General features: G+C 43.7%; 1 protein-coding gene across 1 annotated transcript; it reads left to right on the top strand.

Annotated features, from left to right (window-relative positions):
- The first annotated feature begins 842 nt into the window (after window positions 1–842).
- On the top strand, window positions 843–22028 carry LOC149466238 (uncharacterized). Its single transcript, XM_089672719.1, has 4 exons — window positions 843–1191; window positions 14445–14561; window positions 15894–15968; window positions 21590–22028. The coding sequence occupies exons 1-4, from the start codon at window positions 843–845 to the stop codon at window positions 21967–21969; spliced, it is 921 nt and encodes a 306-aa protein (XP_089528845.1). The 3' UTR covers window positions 21970–22028.
- Window positions 22029–22353: the final 325 nt, after the last annotated feature.

Below are 22353 nucleotides of genomic sequence, written 5' to 3'. Positions count from 1 at the left end.
TGGGGTTGGCCAATCAGTGATCACATGAAGAGTAGTAAGCAAGATGTCACTTCTGACATCATTGCTTACTACTTGTGAAATCTGTGAATGATCACAGAGATCACATGGTACAGGGCTATTCACAACAGCCTTGTACCATGTGACAAGCTGTGACCAATCACAGCTCGCACAGTATTTCTCAATGGCTGCAAGAATGCAGCCAGAGAGAAGGAGAACTTATTGATTTTACAGCCTTTATGGATGTAAAAGCAATCAGTGTAAAAAAAAAAAAACAATTTGGCGACACTGTACTGCTAGGGTGACAGTATGTAAAAAAAAAAAACAAATAATAATATAAATAAAAATGTAAAAAAAATTTTTGAAAAATTATAATTTTTGGTTACAAACTAATTTGGGGTTTTTTATTTACTAAAAAGATAACTGAATACATTTTGGCCAAGATTTATGAAGAAAGAACTTTTTGATTTATATTGCAAAAAAAAATAAAAATCCCAATGGTGAATAAATACCACCAAAATAAAGTTTTATCTGTCTAAAAAAAAAATGCTAAAAAACTCATATGGGTACAATGTTGCATGACCGCACAATTCTCATTCAAAGTGTGATAGTGCTGAAAGCTGAAAATTGTCCTGGACAGGAAGGGGGTGAAAGTGTCCGGACCTGAAGTGGTTAACGAACGAATCCGAAACGAAACAAATTTTCCATTATGCAGATCCCTAGAGGATAGCAGAAGTTACTCCCTTTCTATGTACCCCGCTATAAAGGATGGTTTATGGATAAAGTCTGATCAAATCAAATACATTGCTCTTATCCTTTTCTCCTATTTTAGTGGAAAAGAGAAAATGGTTGTCAAAAGGATAAATAGACGCGGCGGCGGCGATATCTATGCTTCTGATGGTGATATCTATGCTTGCGATGGAGATATCTATGCTTCCAATGGAGATATCTATGCTTCTGATGGTGATATCTATGTTTCCGATGGTGATATCTATGCTTCCGATGGTGATATCTATGCTTCTGATGGAGAAATCTATGCTTCCGATGGTGATATCTATGCTTCTGATGGAGAAATCTATGCTTCCAATGGAGATATCTATGCTTCCAATGGAGATATCTATGCTACTGATGGAGTTATATGTGCTTCTGATGGTGATATCTATGCTTCCAATGAAGATATCTATGCTTCCGATGGTGATTGGTCCAAATACGGTGGCTTCCCCGCAAAATTTTGCAGAAAATCAAGCAGTGCTTATCGCTCACAATCAGTATGGCCTCCTCACATTTTTGGGTATAAATAGGATGCAGAGAGAAGACACTTTCCACTATCCACCCGTTGAGGTTATCTACCACTTCAACGGGGACTGTTTGAGCCCAACAATAGATGTGGAATAGAAGATTGTGTAGAAATGTATAGAAGTGCAAATTGGAATGACCTAAATTGAATTTGGAATTAACCCGAATGAATCGCATTCTTTGTCATGGAAAAACCTAAATGTAATAATTCAAAATAAAAAATTCAAACAAAAATAAAAAGTTTCTTGGTTGGAAAACCAAAACTGTCCTCTGCATTATACCCAGAGCTTAGGTATCTGCTTGTGGAGAATAATTTAGATTTTATTTGGAATCCTATCACTGTCAGGTTGGTTTAGTATGTTAGTGTGAAGATCCACATTGGGTATGTATGTTGTGGTGATGCAGAGTTCCCATAAGCCTGTGTGGCATGTATTCAACAGAAGGTTTGCCCACCTTTTTCCACCATTCATATGGAACCTCCAGTTTCAGAAGGAAGGGCTGTGAGTTTTAGAGCATGTAATTTGTAAGGTGGTTCAGAGGACATATTTTTCCAGTTTACTTCAATGTTATCCATCTAAGCCAGTCTTTTTTGACCCTGGGGTGCCTGAAGGTTTCTTCAGGGGTCACTGCAAAACAAGGAAAGAGAGGGCGCACCGGCCTAGTGCATTACCTGAGAGGTGACTTTATTAAGTTCAAAGGAGATATATACTCACAAATGACTGTAGTGACAAAGGCATATCTGTATACAAACCAATCACGTCACCAGGTCAGCTCCCAAAGCAGGAGAAGACCCTCAAATTTTTGACGAATTTCGAGGCGCGATCCCCTCTTCATCAGAGTCCATGATGAACAGGGGATCGCCCCTCGAAAACACGCTCCCCAGAGCATCCTGCCAAAAATCAATTGAATGGTGTCCTTTCTGTGCTGCTTGTTGCTGGTGCTATGTATGGCTGGAAGCAGAGCAGGGACCCCATGCAGTTAAATCCTGCACTGGCCTCGCCTCCTCATTGGTGTGGAGCTGTCAAAGGCAGGTGTGCAGGCACTCACCTGTTTAGACCACTGTGGTGCTGCCCACTAGGTGGGGCATGCTTCCAGGATCGTGTTGGGTGGGCTGAGGGGGGCAGACTGTGACACAAAGCGGCAGCAGCACTGAGCAGAGCGGGAGCGTCCAGTGTCTGTCCCACCTACCGTTCTGCTCCACTAACACTTTCAGGCCAGATGCCACCCTTAACTTGCGAGCCCTGAACACTTACAGAGGGATCACATCTCCTCTTCTTTTCAGCCAGTGGCTAGGTTTGTTTCTTCTTTTCCCAACATTTGACTGGCATGAAGCACACACTGCCTCTTTATCCTGGCCCGTCTGAAGACACAGAAGGAAGTCCAAATACTATATTCCCCAAGGGCTATGTGACTCCAGGCCCAATCCCTAACGAGGTGCTGTACCACAGTGGGCTCCATCACTGAGACCCTGCCACTAAGGGTGGTGCATGAAATACTAAGCTGCACCAGGACCTCCCATCACCTGCCACCATTAGCATCATCTTTGTCGATTGGTTACTTCTCCCCCCTGTTACACCCTTATGCTTCTCAATCATAAAAGTCGACTGGAATGTTCACTCGTAAATACATTCACTATATGACCAAAAGTAAGTGGACACCTGGTCATCACACCTACAATATACAAGTTTGTTAAAGATACCATTCCAAAACCATGAGCATTGATACACAACTGAGCAACACTTTGGGGCTATAACAGGCTCCACTGGAAAGCGTGTCTGTGGGAATTTGGCCCATTTAGTAAAAACAGCATTTGTGAGTTCTAGTAGTGAGATTGAACGAGAAGGTCTGGCTCGCAATAGGCATTTGAGTATATCCCAAAGATTTTCACTAGGGTTGAAGTTAAGGTTCTGTGAAGGCAAATCAGGTTCCTCCACACCAAGATCATCAAACTATATCATTGTGGACCTGACTTTTGGGCCCCAGCACGTCCTAAAACATGGCTGGAAGCACACAGTTGTTCAATATTTCTTTGTATGCTGTAACATTAACAAGGACCTTCACTGGACGCACCCGCACTCAATAATTAGGAGTGGGCTTCACATATAGCACTTTTTGCCATATAGTATGTGAGATTATCAGGTATCCACCAACCAACCTCATGGGTTAACTTGCCATTCAATTCTGCTCAGTTACTTTTCTTATTACACAAAGGTTAAACCCTGCTTAATTCCAACTTCCATTTCTTCGTTGTACATCCAGTAGTATACAGTTTCCTTATAATTAAATCAGACCAGGAAACTCTTCTTTCTCCTGAACTGTGTTTACTGAATGCTATTACTACACACAACGAGGTAGCTCACAATAATTGACATAGCATCTTCAACAATAACAAACTCTCTCCCCAGTGTACAGTACATGTGGCTGTGCTAGAACCGGCTGTGCTGTGCCCCCTGTTGTGGTGCCGTCGTACCTTATTTTAAGCAAAATCTCTCCAATTATCAGTCCGTACACTTGGAACCCCAGTTCAGGTCCCATTGAAGGGTACAATTTGGGGCAGCACAGTGGCTAAGTGGTTAGCACTTCTACCTGGCAGTACTAGGGTCATTGGTTCAAATCCCAACCATGGCACCGCCTGCTTGGAGTTTGCATGTTCTCCCTGTACCTGCATGGGCTTCCTCCAGTTACTCTGGTTTCCTCCCACACTTCAAAGACATGCTGGTAGGCTCATTGGATCCTGCCTAACTTGACCCTAGGATGTGTGTGTATGAATGTGAGTTAAGGACCTTATATTGTACACCCCTTGAGGGTTAGGGTCTGATGTGAATGTAGAATATATATGTAAAGCACTGCGTAAATTGACAATGCTGTATAAGTGCCTGAAATAAATCAATTCAAACAGTACTTCAATAATAGGCAGAGGCACCAAGAGCTTCCTAAAATGCAACACTAGAGGAGTTAGCTGACAAGTGGGACTTGAAAAAAATAAATGTAAAATAAATAAAAATAATTATAAATAATATAATAATTAACCCTTAACCCCCTAACCCTTAAAAAAATAATAATGTAACAATAAGGTGTGATTATTTATATTAATAATCATGTTTTTGTTCAGATGTTGGTGTTTATTTATTATATTATTAGTATTAATAATAATAATTTAATTTTTTTTAGGCTTAAGGGGTTAATTGTTATTTATTTATTATCATGATTTTTAATTTCTTTGTGTATTTGTTTTATTTATTTTACATTATTTATTCATATATCATTACTATGCCAATCGCACTTTTCTATTCATTTCTATGGGGAAAAAAATGTGCCGAAATGTGCAAATCTGCCCAATTTAAGCTACAAAAAAGCTCCAGAACTCGTTTGAGCTTCAGGAGTTTGGCTTCAGGCAACTTGGAGTACAGGTGAAACTCGAAAAATTAGAATATGGTGCAAAAGTTAATTTACAGTTGCAAGAAAAAGTATGTGAACCCCTTGGGATTATGTGGAGTTTTGCATGAATTGGGCATAAAATGTGCTCTGAACGTCATCTAAGTCACAACAATAGAAGAACACAGTCTGCTGAAAAGAATACTACACAAACATTAGATGTTGCCATGGTTTAATTGCACATAACATGTAAACATTCACAGTGCAGGGAGGAAAAAGTATGTGAACCTTTGGACTTAATAACTGGTTGACCCTCCTTTGGCAGCAATAACCTCAAACAAACGTTTCCTGTAGTTGCAGATCAGACCTGCACAACGATCTGGAGTAATTTTGGACCACTCCTCTTCACAAAACTGTTTCAGTGTAGCAATATTCTTGGGATGTCTGGTGTGAATCGCTCTTTTAAGGTCATGCCACAGCATTTCAATCGGGTTGAGGTCAGGACTCTGACTGGGCCACTCCAGAAGGCGTATTCTGTGCTGTTGCAGCCATTGTTTTGTTGAATTACTTGTATGCTTTGGGTCATTGTCCTGTTGCATCACCCATCCTCTGCGGAGCTTCAGTTGGCTGACAGATGGTCGTACGTTTTCCTGCAAAATGTCTTGATAAACTCTGGAATTCATTTTCCCATCAATGACAACAATCCGTCCAGGCCCTGAGGCAGCAAAGCAGCCCCAAACCATGATGCTCCCTCCGCCATGTTTTACAGTGGGGATGAGGTTTTGATGTTGGTGTGCTGTGCCTTTTTTTCTCCACACATAGTGTTGTGTGTTCTTCCCAAATAACTCAATCTTGGTTTCATCTGTCCACAGTATATTTTGCCAGTAGTGCTGTGGAACATCCAGGCGCTCTTTTGCAAACTTCAAACGTGCTGCAATATTCTTTTTGGACAGCAATGGCTTCCTCCGTGGTGTCCTCCCATGTACTCCATTCTTGTTTAATGTTTTCCTTATTGTAGATGTGTCAACAAAAATGTTAGCATGACCCAGAGATTTCTGTAGGTCTTTAGCTGACACTCTGGGATTCTTCTTTACCTCATGCAGCATTCTGCGCTGTGCTCTTGCAGTCATTTTTACAGGACAACCACGCCTAGGGAGAGTAGCAACAGTGCTAAACTTTCTCCATTTGTAGACAGTCTGTCTTACCGTGGACACAAGAACATCAAGGCTTTTAGAGATACTTTTCTAACCCTTTACAGCTTCATACAAGTCAATAATTCTTGATCGTAGGTCTTCTGAGAGCTCTTTTCTGCGAGGCATGGTTCACATCAGACAGTGCTTCTTGAAACCAGTTAACCCAAACAGGTGTGTGTTTTTTAAGGGCAGGACAGCTGTTAGCAACACATCCAATATCATCACACTGATTGGAGTCAAGGTTGGCTCACTCCTGGCTCCAATTAGCTCTGGGAGAAGTCATTAAGCTAGGGCTTCACATACTTTTTCCTCCCTGTACTGTGAATGTTTACATGTTATGTGCAATTAAACCATGGCAACATCTAATGTTTGTGTAGTATTATGTTCAGCAGACTGTGTTCTTCTATTGTTGTGACTTAGATGACGTTCAGAGCACATTTTATGCCCAATTCATGCAAAACTCCACGTAATCCCAAGGGGTTCACATACTTTTTCTTGCAACTGTATTTCAGTAATGCAACTTAAAAGGTGAAACTAATATATGAGATAGACTCATTACATGCAAAGCAAGATAGTTCAAGCTGTGATTTGTCATAATTGTGATGGGTATGGCTTACAGCTCATGAAAACCCCAAATCCACAATCTCAGAAAATGAGAATATTGTGAAAAGGTGCAATATTCTCAGCTCAAAGTGTCCCACTCTAATCAGCTAATTAAGCCATAACACCTGCAAAGGGTTCCTGAGCGTTTAAATGGTTTCTCAGTCTGGTTCAGTAGGAATCACAATTATGGGAAAGACTGCTGACCTGACAGTTGTTCAGAAAACCATCATTGACACCCTCCATAAGGAGGGAAAGCCTCAAAAGGTAGTTGCAAAAGAAGTTGGATGTTCCCAAAGTGCTGTATCAACGCACATTAATAGAAAGTTATGTGGAAGGGAAAAGTGTGGAAGAAAAAGGTGCACAAGCAGCAGGGATGTCAGGAAAAGGCCATTCAAAAGTGTTGGGGACTTTCATAAGGAGTGGACTGAGGCTGGAGTCAGTGCATCAAGAGCCACCACACACAGACGGATCCAAGACATGGGCTTCAAATGTCGTATTCCTCTTGTCAAGCCGCTCCTGAACAACAAACAACGTCATAAGCGTCTTACCTGGGCTAAAGAAAAAATGACCTGGTCTGTTGCTCAGTAGCCCAAAGTCTTCTTTTCTGATGAGAGCAATTTTTGCATCTCATTTGGAAACCAAGGACCCACAGTCTGTGTTGATTTGGGGAGCCATGTCATTTGCTGGTGTTGGTCCACTGTGCTTCATTAAGTCCAGGGTCAACGCAGCCATCTACCAGGAGATTTTGGAGCACTTCATGCTTCCTTCCGCAGACGAGCTTTATGGGGATGCTGACTTCATTTTCCAGCACGAAAACCTGGTTCAATGACCGTGGGATTACTGTGCTTGATTGGCCAGCAAACTCGCCTGACCTGAACCCCGTAGGGAATCTATGGGGCATTGCCAAGAGAAAGATGAGAGACATGAGACCGAACAATGCAGAAGAGCTGAAGGCCGCTATTGAAGCACACTGGTCTTCCATAACACCTCAGCAGTGCCACAGGCTGATAGCTTCCATGCCACGTTACATTGAGGCAGTAATTGCTGCAAAAGGGACCCAAACCAAGTACTGAGTACATATGCATGCTTATACTTTTCAGAGGTCCAATATTGTTCTATGTACAATCCTTGTTTTATTGATTGCATGTAATATTCTAATTTTCTGAGATTGTGGATTTGGGGTTTTCATGAGCTGTAAGCCATAATCATCACAATTATGACAAATCACGGCTTGAACTATCTTGCTTTGCATGTAATGAGTCTATCTCATATATTGGTTTCACCTTTTAAGTTCCATTACTGAAATAATTGAACTTTTGCACGATATTCTAATTTTTCGAGTTTCATCTGGAGATATGTGAACCATCCCCATTGAGAATAAGTGATTTTTTCTCCTCAAGCTTTTTGGAATTTCAAGCTATAAAATGCTCAGGTATGAATGGGGCCTTAAAAACAGTGTCATAAAAAATGTTATTAAATAATCTCTGGTGGATAACTCTTTAGACAGTGGGGAGGCATTAATGTTGCCTCCTCAACATCTGTTTTAACACCAAAAATCTGCACCACCGCACTACAACCGCTTGGTGAATGGGTCATGTTTGGTAGGCGCTACTTCCCGCTGAGTGTGTGCTTTTGCACCTTAAGAGGGAATGGTTGGGGTTAGATAAAAACACAGCTCAGCCTCAAGCTGAACCCCCCCCCCCCCTTCCAGAAAGAAAAATTATCTACAGCCTTGTCATTGACCATAAATTGTGGAAACCTCTTTTCAACCTCAGGCACTTTTGATACCCCCAAGAAATACACCCCTTGATATTACCAGGTTAGAATGTGCAGGATTAGAGGAAGCTTCATCCTTCTTAGCAATAACTTTTAGTGGAGAAGTTTTATCCACACCTTTTCCAACTATGACCTGCATAAGAGTAGATTCCCTCCAAGTTGTCCCACCCTTCAAAAGGAATAGAAATGCCAGGTTGCTCCTACAGTCCTCTGCTTACATAGTCCCACAGTTCAACGATAATGTTCTGTTTGACATTGGGCACCTTCCCAACTTCCTGGGTAATCGTGCCAGAGGAAGTAGTGATAATTATTTGAACCAGCAGGTATTCTTCAGTGTCTCCTTGTATGCAAACTACCCGGAGGGTTTTAGTTAATGGGCCCACTCTACCAGCGACACTTGTATGGGCAAGGGTTACCAAACTCCCTGAAGCTAGTAAGGCCTGGTTGTGAAAATGGTTCATCCAAATGTCACATTTGAATTGCTCGTCAATCATGTCTAGGTGGGAAGCAAAGACCTCTGGGCGTAGCATAAAATACTCTATATCACTCCATACCCCATAGGTTCCCCCTGCAGGGGACACTAAGCCTGGAAATGGCTCCAAGAGTGACACTGGTAGCCAAGCATGTTCTCATTCCTTTGCGCTGGAGCAGAACTCTTGGAAAATCTGGGGTAGTTGCTCCCTGACTCTCCTGAGTACTGGTTCCAGGGTAGGCAATAGCTTTTTTCTCCGCACTGGCAGGGCTCCTCTGGCCTTGACAGGTCCTAGCAGGTCCTCCACCATGGTGAAACCCTGCTCCAGAAACTCCACACTTTCTCACAGCTGTGAACTACTCCACTCCATCTCACTGACAGGTGCTGACTACTTGCTATTCTTTTCAGACTTTCCCCTGCAGGCAGGTTCACCCTTTCAGGACCAAAGTCCCTGCAATTTGGATTGGAGGCTTTTTCCCACCAAGTCTCTCTAAGCCTTCAAATTCCAGATCCCATGTAAGAACTTATCAATTCTGGGCAAACCATCATCAGTCTACCCCTTAACAAGCAGAGCATTTCACCCTGCCTGGTTGAGAATCCAAGAGTACTTCAAACTCCAAACTCAGACAGGGACCCATACTGTATCTCCCATCCAGAACCCATCTCTGGCATCCTTTACGTAGGAAAAAAATGTGATAATAATTTTTTTTTTAAGTTACACTGATCAAAACTGGCATTGTTATTTGTAATTTTCCCTTTATAATACAGTGAAAATAACATTATTATTGTAAGGCAATGAAATAAAAGAAACCCAACAAAATTTGTATTACTCAGTTTTCATAAGTAATGCTTCAATCAGCCCTGAAGAAGATACGTTTACATTTGCACATGGGCTGGTTCTTGCCCATATGGGTTATTAACATTGATCATGCAGTACGTGATGTGGCTATGTAATTATTACTAATGATAAAGTTCGCTGGAATGCATTTACTATTTACAGAATAAATTGTTATGTACACAAAATTACATTGGCTATTGATTTTATGGGAGCTTCAGCCATTTACCATCCACCCATCTGTCAATGTACTTGCGCACATTCAGATTCTCAGGAAAATACGTATTTAAAGATGAAATTATGTTTTATCTATGTGTTTTTCAGTGTGCAAATAAAGATATGTATTAAATTATATAGGATGTTAGTATATATAGATGCGCACTTTCAGTGCTTTCCTACCGGTGATTCTACGTCTTAAAACATTGTGGGCAAGATGGTGAGTACCATGATACTATCAAGTGGCACTTGAATGAGGGAATTAATTCTATTTCTAAATTCATATATATCTGCACATTTTGAACTCAGAATGCAGTAATATAAACATACAGTAAAATTTTTAAATCCAGGTCGTTGGTAAATAGTTAAGAAAGAATTGACTTATTGTCTGTTTCATAGAGTTATATATATATATATATATATATATATATAGTGTTAGTACTTTTGTCAGGGATTTATTTTACATATAGGGGCTGATTTACTAAAGGCAAATTGGTGCAGTTGCTCCAGAGCTTGGCAAAGAAGCAGAAGCTCTGCTGACTACTATTATCCAATTATGTGCAAGAAAATATGCTGTTTTGTTTTATTTTCCTTGCACATGATTGGGTATTCTTTTCAAAGTGAAACTTAACTTTATTTACTAAACTCTGGAGCAACTGTCTATTTGCCTTTAGTAAATCAACCCCATAGTCTCTACTCATGCAAAGAGTTGACCTTTGGCCATAACTCCTCAGAACATTGCTGTCGTAATGCATGGGCACTGCCCAGGGGCCCCAGGTGCATGAGAGCCCCATGATAGACTTCCATAACATCATACTTGCCAACTGTCCCAGATTTGCCAGGACAGTCACACTTTTTACTAAGCTGTCCCGGGATGTCCCGGGCAGTGTTTCAGGACCTGTACTGTGCCCTACTGATGCCAGTATTGTGCCCTCCTGACTCCCCCTGTACTGTACCCTCCTGATCCCAGTATTGTGCCCTCCTGACTCCCCCTGTACTGTGCCCTCCTGATCCCAGTATTGTGCCCTCTTTATCCCAGTATTGTACCCTCCTGACTCCCCCTGTACTGTGCCCTCCTAATCCCAGTATTGTGCCCTCCTGATCCTAGTATTGTGCCCCCCTGACTCCCTTGCACTGTTCCCTCCTGATCCCAGTATTATGCCCCCCTGACTCCCCTGCACTGTGCCCTCCAGATCCCAGTATTTTGCCCCCCTGACTCCCCTGTACTGTGCCCTCCTGATCCCAGTGTTGTGCCCCCCTGACTACCCCTGTACTGCGCCCTCCTGCTCCCAGTATTGTGCCCTCTTTATCCCAGTATTGTACCCTCCTGACTCCCCCTGTACTGTGCCCTCCTAATCCCAGTATTGTGCCCTCCTGATCCTAGTATTGTGCCCCCCTGACTCCCCTGCACTGTGCCCTCCTGATCCCAGTATTGTGCCCCCCTGACTCCCCTGCACTGTTCCCTCCTGATCCCAGTATTGTGCCCCCCCTGACTCCCCTGCACTGTGCCCTCCAGATCCCAGTATTTTGCCCCCCTGACTCCTCTGTACTGTGCCCTCCTGATCCCAGTATTGTGCCCCCCTGACTACCCCTGTACTGCACCCTCCTGATCCCAGGATTGTGCCCCCCTGACTACCCCTGTACTGTGCCCTCCTGATTCCAGTATTGTGCCCTCCTGACTTCCCCTGTATTGTGCACTCCTGATCCCAGTATTGTGCCCTCCTGACTCCCCCTGTACCGTGCCCTCCTGATCCCAGTATTGTGCCCTCCTGACTTCCTCTGTATTGTGCCCTCCTGATCCCAGTATTGTGCCCTCCTGACTCCCCCTTCTGCCCCCCATATTGTACCCTTTGTGTTGACTAGTCTTTAATTTATGGCATATGTTCCTATTGTTTAAAATCATTTTTTTTTAAAGTACTAATACATATATGTTTAATTCTATCAATGATTCGTACTTTAATTCTTAAGAGTAGGTGCATAAATTGGGGAAGGTTGGTAGGGGCCCCAGTGCATTACTTTGCCCAGGGGTCCATGATGCTATTAAGACAACCCTGCCTAGGAAAGATGCCCAAGAATAATCATTCCCTCTGCACTGCAATTGACCCGATTGAGAACATTCACTTCCTTAAGAGATCCAGCACCCCTCACATGTCTTCTACTTTTAGACTTCATATGTTTTCTTTGTCCCTATATCCTGGTGATCAAAAGGAAATAAAGGGAAATTACCCAATGGGGACACAAAAAAAAAAATAAAAACATGACAGAGACTGTAGTTTATCTAATTCACTGTATAAGAAGAAGGTTTCCACTACTTTATGTGCATTTTTTAGGGTGACCTCAAGCTGTTTCCTGTATGAATTGGAGTGCTGAATATAAACCTTAATGTGGGTGCTAAAATGAGTTTTGCCAAAAAGTCAAGCAACTAAAATGTATGCAATATAACCCAACAAAGGTTGGAACCCTTCATTGCTCAAAAATAAAATGCTTTCAAACAACACTACAAAGCTTCCGATATGAACTTACTATATCTGAAATGAAACAGTAAAAAAAAAGTACTCAACATACTTACTAACACAATAAGACAGTTACTTATTGCCAAGATCGGATGACATTTCCACAAAAATTGATATCGCCAGATACACCTGGCTGACCAATAATTGGAGAGGTTAGAAAACATTTTATCACCACTATCTCCAAGAGAACTTGAAGTGTCTGACCCAAACATAGAGGACAAATGACAAAGATAGGAGCCTTAGGATGGTTGGATCATTCCAGCGTTATCAACAGTCTTCGTAGGTCTACTGTTCTGTTTCAGATTATAATTGGCTGCAGTCCTCATTGTGTTTTTTTTGGCTGTCAGTTACAAAAAAATTTCTTTCTCTTCTACAGACTAAAAAAATATGGAATTTACAAATTGTGAAGGGTCTCTGTATTCTTTTGCTCCATGCGTCTTTGGTGACACCAGCCACACAAATGTGCTATGACTCAGATGAGAATGCCTACTCTATCATCACATGCGGAGCTCCAGGAAAGGAAGGCTTACCGGGCATAAACGGGACAGATGGAAAAAGAGGAGAAAAGGGGGAAACAGGTATGAAGGAAATCATTTTAATACATTAAAATGCTTAAACTGTATAAGCCAGTTTATCAAAAAGCTGCAGATTGACCCAGCCACCTACAGGTGCATAGAGCAGCCACCTGTAGGTCCATAGAACAGAAATCTACAGTCTATAGGGAAGTTCCAGATCCATAGAGCATTCACTTCCAGTTCCACAGAGAGGTGACCTCCAGGTCCATGGAGCATTCACTTTCAGGTCCATAGAGCATTCGCCTTGAGGTCCATAAAGCAATCACCTCCATGTTCATAGACTAATCACCTCCAGGTCCATAGAAAGGCAACCTCCAGGTCCTTAGAGCAGCCACCTATTGATCTGTAGAAAAGCCATCTCCATGTCAAGGACCAGAGGGCATTCACATCCATGTTATTAAAATAGCTACATTAAGGTCCACAAAGAGGTGACCTCCAGGTCCATGAAGCATTAACCTCCAGGTCCATAGAGCATTCACCTCCAAGTCCATAGAGCATTCACCTTCAGGTCCATAAGCAATCACCTCCAGGTCCATAGAGCGTTCACATCCAGGTCCATAGAGCAATCACCTCCAGGTCCATAGAGCATTCACCTCCAGGTTCATAGAGCAATCACCTCCAGGTCCATAGAGCATTCGTCTCCAGGTCCATAGCGCAATCACCTCCAGGTCCATAGAGCAATCACATCCAGGTCCATAGAGAGGCAACCACCATGTCCTTAGAACAGCCACCTATTGGTCTATAGAAAAGCCATCTCCATTTCAAGGACCAGAGATCATTTACATCCATGTTGTTAAAATAGCTACACTAAGGCCCACAAAGAGGTGACCTCCAGGTCCATAGAGCAATTACCTCCAGGTCCATAGAACATTCACCTCCAAGTCCATAGAGCATTCACCTTCAGGTCCATAGAGCAAGCACCTCAAGGTCCACAGAGCATTCACCTCCAGGTCCACAGAGCATTCACATCCAGGTCCAAAGAGCGTTCACCTCCAGATCCCTAGAGCAATCACCTCCAAGTCCATAGAGAGGCAACCTCCAGGTCCATAAAACAATCACCTCTTGGTCAATAGAGAGGCAACCTTCAGGTCCTTAGAGCAACCACCTATTGGTCTATAGAAAAGTAAATTCTCTGTCAAGGACCAGAGAGTATCCCATCACATCCATGTTATTAAAATAGCTACATTAAGGTCCATAGAGCAGATGAATCCAGGGCCACAGTACAGCTGTCTCCAGGTCCATACAACAGCTATCTCTAGGTGAGGTTTTGTGGACACATTTATTAAGTGTCAATGTTTCAATTGGCAGTTTCACAAAACTCTTGCAAAAGGATTTTGGAAATGCCTCAAATTGGAAGCTGCAAAAATTGCCTCAAATTGTGAAATTTAAATGCCTCCAATTGTGAAGTTTAAAAGAAGCTGCAAAAATTGCATAGCCCCAGCTTTATAAATGGGACATCCATTGTTTAAAATAAATATCTACAGATACCAGATAATTACTGCCATATGATATCTTTAAATATACCTATACATGTGTATTTTATTTTTCTAAAGCATAAACTCTGTCATTAAATGTAATGACTTGATTTACCAGGGTCAGTGGGGCCACAGGGACCTCCAGGACCACAGGGACCAGCAGGGGTTGCTGGACCACCTGGACCAAGAGGAGAACAGGGTCCACAGGGAGCAAAAGGAGACAGCACAAATTCAGGTAAAAAGCCATCTATGAGTAAATAGTTTAATCTACAAACCATTGTGTTGATGATATTAAGGTTGCGTTGTAACAAAATGTCTACATCATACAAGTGTTTATGTGAAATGGAAGAGGCTGTCTAACCACATAGCATTGTTCATATCATCTTTCAATTGAACAATTTATGGATGGGTGGTGGAAATTTTCTGCTTTAGGTGCAATCAGTTGTATCCTCATTGAAAGTTTTTTTTTTTTAACTGTGCAAAGAATTACAGCGTGTTTCTGTAAAACAGTCACACCTTGAATAGAAAAGCCTGTGCCCTACCAGCATGCTGCAGAATGGGACCCTTGTTCTCTGTGGGGAGTTAGAGCCAAAGTTCAGCAGGAGCATGGGCTTTGCTTATTGCAGAGCTAAAGGTCTGAATTAGTAGGGGGCAGGCTGGATTTCTGCAATAGGTTCATTGCTTCCATGCAGAGAGCAAGGGTCCTTCTCTGCAGCATACTGGCAGGGAGCAGGCTTTTCTACTCAGGCCGTGGTTGTTTTAGAAAGAAGAGAAACTGTAGAACGTCTGGTTGTTTTGCTGCACCTGGAATGTAGTTAACTGCTGTAATCTAAAAGGTCCTATTGGGCTTTAAGAATAGACGTAACCATATTTTCATTCGAAGTTTTAAAAAAATATTTCTCAAGAAAGGCCATTAATTGCTTTCGCTAAGAAACTCAACTAAAAGATTTTGAATTTACAATATGGACCCAGGACGCCCAATTCCGGGTCACATGATTGTTGTGATAGCCTCTGATTGGCTATCACAGTGATCAGTCACTGTGAAGCCTGCTCCCTTGTTTTTTTTCTCTCTGAATGGAGTAGAGAGATACATTGCACCTCTCTCTCCTTGCACAGAGAAACAAAACAACTGTTTGTAAAAAAAAAAAAGATTAAATAAATAAAGAAATATTAAAAAATAAAGCAAAAATACCTAGTTCAAGGTCTGTTAGTATGTATTTTATCATGGTTGAACTGGGTGGACTTTTGTCTTTTTTCAGCCAGACTAACTATGTAACTATGTAACCTCTATATCATTTATGAGCAAGTTAATTAGAATTAGTCCCAGGGCCGAGCCCTGGGGTACCCAGCTCACAACTTTAGACCATTCGGAGAAGATGACATTAATCATCCCCCAGTTTGTTACTACTAATGATAACATTTTCATCTGTAAATTCTCAGCCTTATACTGGACAAAAATTAGCTAGCTCCCTCTGGGTAACTAGGAGGGCGCTACACATTGATTGTGTTTTATTTGTAGGCTTTTGCTGTGAGTTCTGCAAGTACTAATTGACTCCTCTTTTTCTAGCACTTGAAGATCTTAAAAAGCAAATCTTGGATTTGGAAAGAAGACTCCAGTCAGGATTAGACCAGCAGAGAAAAGGTTAGCTGTATGCTATAAATCAGTATTTCACAACCAGGGTTGCCATTTGGGTTCCCCTGGGCTGCCAAAAGCATGAGACCCAGTTTTCACTGGAACCACATTGATGAGAGGACTCTGTGGTGATGGGAAGATTCTGATGTGAGGATTCTGTCATGGGGTACACTGATGTGATGGCGGGCTCTTGTTTCAAGAAAGGACTCTGCTGTGATGGGGGTCTCAGATGTATGTTTATTTTTGGAGAACTTGGATAGGGTTGAGGGAATTAGGTGGAATACCCCAAAAACAGGAACTATGTACACTTGAGGACTTAGGTATTCTTCAGGATAAGCATTAACAAAGTCTGTGCTTGGAACAAACTATAGACTTTAGCTTTAAAGTTGTAGTAGTAGTAGTAGTAAACTAGAGCAGAGTCTCTTCAAGTAGGAGATTAGGTAGACAACGTTCTTCAGGACACCAGCTATCCCCTTTAACTGAACCCGCAGCTGTCTCCCCAGCACCAGAGGGGTTTTAGCAGCACAAAGTTTCTGAGATCCTTTCAGAAGTGTCTGTACTCACAAGGCCCAAGGGCAGTTGGTTGCATTCTTCTATGATAAGAGACTAGATCTTCAGTAGCTTCCTCAGTCAGCTCTTTGCAGAACTCGGGTCTCAGCATTCGGGCCCTAATTGCCTGGGAGGACAGCATGACCACTCTAGGTTGGACCAATCCTCTACAGGAAAGACCCAGAATTCAGTGCTCACAGAATATATACAGTTACCCAGCATGCCATCAGAGACTCTCTGGTTGGGATAGGCCAGGGCTGTATTAATATTCATGCTGCCATCTGCATAACTCCACACCTATCATCCAAAAACTTCTCAAGCTTTCTGGATGCAGAGGGGGATATCAGGCTGGCAGCAGCTGAACACCTGAACCAGCCACTATGCTTCCATTAATCTGCCACTATACTGCACTAACCTGCCACTATACTGCCCTAACTTGTCACTAAACTACCATAAACTTCCACTATACTACCCCAACCTGCCACTATACTGCACTAACCTTCCACTACACTACCTTAACATGCCACTATACTCCCTCATCTGCCACTATACTGCCCTAACCTGCCACTATGCTACCCTAGCCTGCCACTATGCTTCCCTAACCTGCCACTATACTACCCTAACCTGCCACTATGCTTCCCTAACCTGCCACTATACTACCCTAACCTGCCACTATGCTTCCCTAACCTGCCACTATGCTTCCCTAACCTGCCACTATACTACCCTAACCAGCCACTATACTACCCTAACCTTCCACTATGCTTCCCTAACCTGCCACTATGCTTCCCTAACCTGCCACTATGCTTCCCTAACCTGCCACTATACTACCCTAACCTTCCACTATACTACCCTAACCTGCACTATACTATAGGGTACCCTAACCTGGCAATATACTACTCTAACCTGCCACTATGCTTCCCTAGCCTGCCACTATACTACCCTAACCTGCCACTATGCTTCCATAACCTGCCACTACACTACTCTAACCTGGCACTATATTACCCTAACCTGCCACTATGCTTCCCTAACCTGCACTATACTACCCTAACCTGCCACTATGTTTCCCTAACCTGCCACTATGCTTCCCTAACCTGCCACTATACTACCCTAACCTGCCACTATACTACCCTAACCTGCCACTATGCTTCTCTAACCTGCACTATCCTACCCTAACCTGGCACTATACTGTTCTAACCTGCCACTATGCTTCCCTAACCTGCCACTATGCTACCCTAACCTGCCACTATGCTTCCCTAACCTGCCACTATGCTTCCCTAACCTGCACTATACTACCCTAACCTGCCACTATACTACCCTAACCTGCCACTATGCTTCCCTAACCTGCCATTATGCTTCCCTAACCTGCACTATACTACCCTAACCTGACACTATACTACCCTAACCTGCCACTATGCTTCCCTAACCTGCACTATACTACCCTAACCTGCCACTATGCTTCCCTAACCTGCCACTATACTACCCTAACCTGGCACTATAATACCCTAACCTGGTACTATACTACCCTAACCTGCCACTATGCTTCCCTAACCTGCCACTATACTACCCTAAACTGGCACTATAATACCCTAACCTGGTACTATACTACCCTAACCTGCCACTATGCTTCCCTAACCTGCCACTATACTACCCTAACCTGGCACTATAATACCCTAACCTGGTACTATACTACCCTAACCTGCCACTATGCTTCCCTAACCTGCACTATACTACCCTAACCTGCCACTATGCTTCTCTAACCTGCACTATACTACCCTAACCTGCCACTATACTACCCTAAGCTGCCACTATGCTTCCCTAACCTGCCACTATGCTTCCCTAACCTTCCACTATACTACCCTAACCTGGCACTATACTACCCTAACCTGCCACTATGCTTCCCTAACCTGCACTATACTACCCTAACCTGGCACTATACTACCCTAACCTGCCACTATGCTTCCCTAACCTGCCACTATGCTTCCCTAACCTGCCACTATACTACCCTAACCAGCCACTATACTACCCTAACCTTCCACTATGCTTCCCTAACCTGCCACTATGCTTCCCTAACCTGCCACTATGCTTCCCTAACCTGCCACTATACTACCCTAACCTTCCACTATACTACCCTAACCTGCACTATACTATAGGGTACCCTAACCTGGCAATATACTACTCTAACCTGCCACTATGCTTCCCTAGCCTGCCACTATACTACCCTAACCTGCCACTATGCTTCCATAACCTGCCACTACACTACTCTAACCTGGCACTATATTACCCTAACCTGCCACTATGCTTCCCTAACCTGCACTATACTACCCTAACCTGCCACTATGTTTCCCTAACCTGCCACTATGCTTCCCTAACCTGCCACTATACTACCCTAACCTGCCACTATACTACCCTAACCTGCCACTATGCTTCTCTAACCTGCACTATCCTACCCTAACCTGGCACTATACTGTTCTAACCTGCCACTATGCTTCCCTAACCTGCCACTATGCTACCCTAACCTGCCACTATGCTTCCCTAACCTGCCACTATGCTTCCCTAACCTGCACTATACTACCCTAACCTGCCACTATACTACCCTAACCTGCCACTATGCTTCCCTAACCTGCCATTATGCTTCCCTAACCTGCACTATACTACCCTAACCTGACACTATACTACCCTAACCTGCCACTATGCTTCCCTAACCTGCACTATACTACCCTAACCTGCCACTATGCTTCCCTAACCTGCCACTATACTACCCTAACCTGGCACTATAATACCCTAACCTGGTACTATACTACCCTAACCTGCCACTATGCTTCCCTAACCTGCCACTATACTACCCTAAACTGGCACTATAATACCCTAACCTGGTACTATACTACCCTAACCTGCCACTATGCTTCCCTAACCTGCCACTATACTACCCTAACCTGGCACTATAATACCCTAACCTGGTACTATACTACCCTAACCTGCCACTATGCTTCCCTAACCTGCACTATACTACCCTAACCTGCCACTATGCTTCTCTAACCTGCACTATACTACCCTAACCTGCCACTATACTACCCTAAGCTGCCACTATGCTTCCCTAACCTGCCACTATGCTTCCCTAACCTTCCACTATACTACCCTAACCTGGCACTATACTACCCTAACCTGCCACTATGCTTCCCTAACCTGCACTATACTACCCTAACCTGGCACTATACTACCCTAACCTGCCACTATGCTTCCCTAACCTGCACTATACTACCCTAACCTGCCACTATGCTTCCCTAACCTGCACTATACTACCCTAAACTGCCACTATGCTTCCCTAACCTGCCACTATACTACCCTAACCTGGCACTATACTACCCTAACCTGGTACTATACTACCCTAACCTGCCACTATGCTTCCCTAACCTGCACTATACTACCCTAACCTGCCACTATACTACCCTAACCTGCCACTATGCTTCTCTAACCTGCACTATACTACCCTAACCTTCCACTATACTACCCTAACCTGCCACTATGCTTCCCTAACCTCCACTATACTACCTTAACCTGCCACTATGCTTTCCTTACCTGCCACTATACTGTCCTAAGCTACCACTCTGCTTCCCTAACCTGCCACTATACTACCCTGACCTGTCATTATACTAGCCTAACCTGCCACTATACTGCCCTGACCCACCACTATACTACCCCGACCTGTCATTATACTACCCTAACCTGCCACTATACTACCCCGACCTGTCATTATACTACCCTAACCTGCCACTATATTGCTCCGACCTGCCACTATACTACCCTGACCTGCAACTATGCTACCCTAACTTGCCACTATACTGCCCTGACCTGCCACTATACTACCCTGACCTGCCACTATGCTACCCTAACTTTCTACTATACTGCCCTGACCTGCCACTATACTACCCTGACCTGCCACTATACTGCCCTAACCTGCTACTATACTACCCTAACCTTGCACTATCCTGCCCTGACCTGCCACTATACTACCCTGACCTGCCACTATGCTACCCTAACTTTCCACTATACTGCCCTGATCTGCCACTATGCTACCCTGCCCTGCCACTATACTGCCCTAACCTGCTACTATACTACCCTAACCTGCCACTATACTGCCCTAACCTGCCACTATACTGCCCTAACCAGCCACTATACTACCCTAACCTACCACTATACTACCCCAACCTGCTACTATACTACCCTAACCTGCCACTATACTGCCCTAACCTGCCACTATACTGCCCTAACCTGCTACTATACTACCCTAACCTGCTACTATACTACCCTAACCTGCTACTATACTACCCTAACCTGCCACTATACTGCCCTAACCAGCCACTATACTACCCTAACCTACCACTATGCTTCCCTAACCTGCCACTATGTTTCCCTAACCTACCACTATGCTTCCCTAACCTGCCACTATACTGCCCTAAATTGACACAATACCACCCTAATCTGATACTTTACAGCCCTATCCTGACACTATACTGATGTCAGTTATGCATTGTGTGTGGAGGATGAGCTCTGCTGTCTGTGCTCAGGCTGTGTGAAGTGCAGGGATGGGAGAAGCAGTTGTGTCCCTGTCTATGCCCTGCCAGCAGGGACCCCTGTCCTGTGCCCAGTCAGCAGTGACCCCTGTCCTCTGCCCTGCCAGCAGTGACCCCTGTCCTCTGCCCTGCCAGCAGTGACCCCTGTCCCCTGCCCAGTCAGCAGTGACCTCTGTCCTCCACCCTGCCAGCAGTGATCCCTGTCCTCTACCCTGCCAGCAGCAACCCCTGTCATCTACCCTGCCAGCAGTGACCCCTGTCCTCTGCCCTGCCAGCAGTGACCCCTGTCCTTTGCCCTGCTGACCTCCCATCCTCTGCCCCCTTGATATTTTTACTGCACCCCCACAGGCTAGACCCGGCCCTGATTTTGCTTAACAACAATCACAACCACACTATCTATCTAAACCTAGTATCTATCTGGGAGGGTGCTACATTTCAATAAGCAACAAAAGTACAGTTCCATGATCAAATATGTTTCTTTCCTTATCCCTTTTCCCCTTCTTGTTTCAGCTTTTGCATATCTCAAAGGAGGCGCCAGAAGTGGTGACAAAATCTACATTTCAAACGGCGCCATAGTCACTCATGATCAAGCCCTAAGCATTTGTAGAAATGCCGGAGGTCAGATGGCCACACCACGTAATGCAGCAGAAAATAATGCCATTCTTACTATCCGCAACCAATTTGGCAAAGATGCATTGCTTGGTATAACCGACAGACAGACAGAGGGAACTTTCCGATATCTCGATGGTGTGGTCATCTCCTACCACAACTGGGATTCCAAAGAACCCAATAATGCAGGAAAAAAGGAGCACTGTGTGATATTGCGTGATAATGGAAGATGGAATGACTATATTTGTGAAAAGAATAATCTTGCCGTTTGTGAGTTCTAAATCCTCAGAAATTCCATGACCCTACCCTCTGTGATTATGGACCTGGGTGAAGCTTTTAGGTTCTATATTGATCCTGTTTACTTACATTCCCAACCCACCTCGACTCTTGGTGTTGCCTATATTCATCTTACCTTACAGTGTTTCTATTAATGATGATTTTTTACCTTCATGAATTCTATGCATGAAGATAAAACACCTTCAGTATGCAACTCCCCCTGAAGCCCCCCCCCAATACTATTCTGGATTCATGATCCAGCAATGTGCATGAGAGCGACTGCTCTCCCAGGTCTCTGCATCCTCATTGGCTGAGAGACAGCAGCAGGAGCCATTGGCCAGTGCCCTTCTATGTGTCTTATGGACACATAGAGCAGTGCTCAGGAGCGA

Source organism: Staurois parvus, unplaced genomic scaffold, assembly GCF_062004578.1.
Source record: "Staurois parvus isolate SC_StPar_1 unplaced genomic scaffold, SC_StPar_1.0 ptg000132l, whole genome shotgun sequence".
Taxonomy (NCBI): Eukaryota; Metazoa; Chordata; class Amphibia; order Anura; family Ranidae; genus Staurois; species Staurois parvus.
Note: the sequence above shows the minus strand (reverse complement) of the source record. Positions and strands in the feature narration are given on the sequence as shown.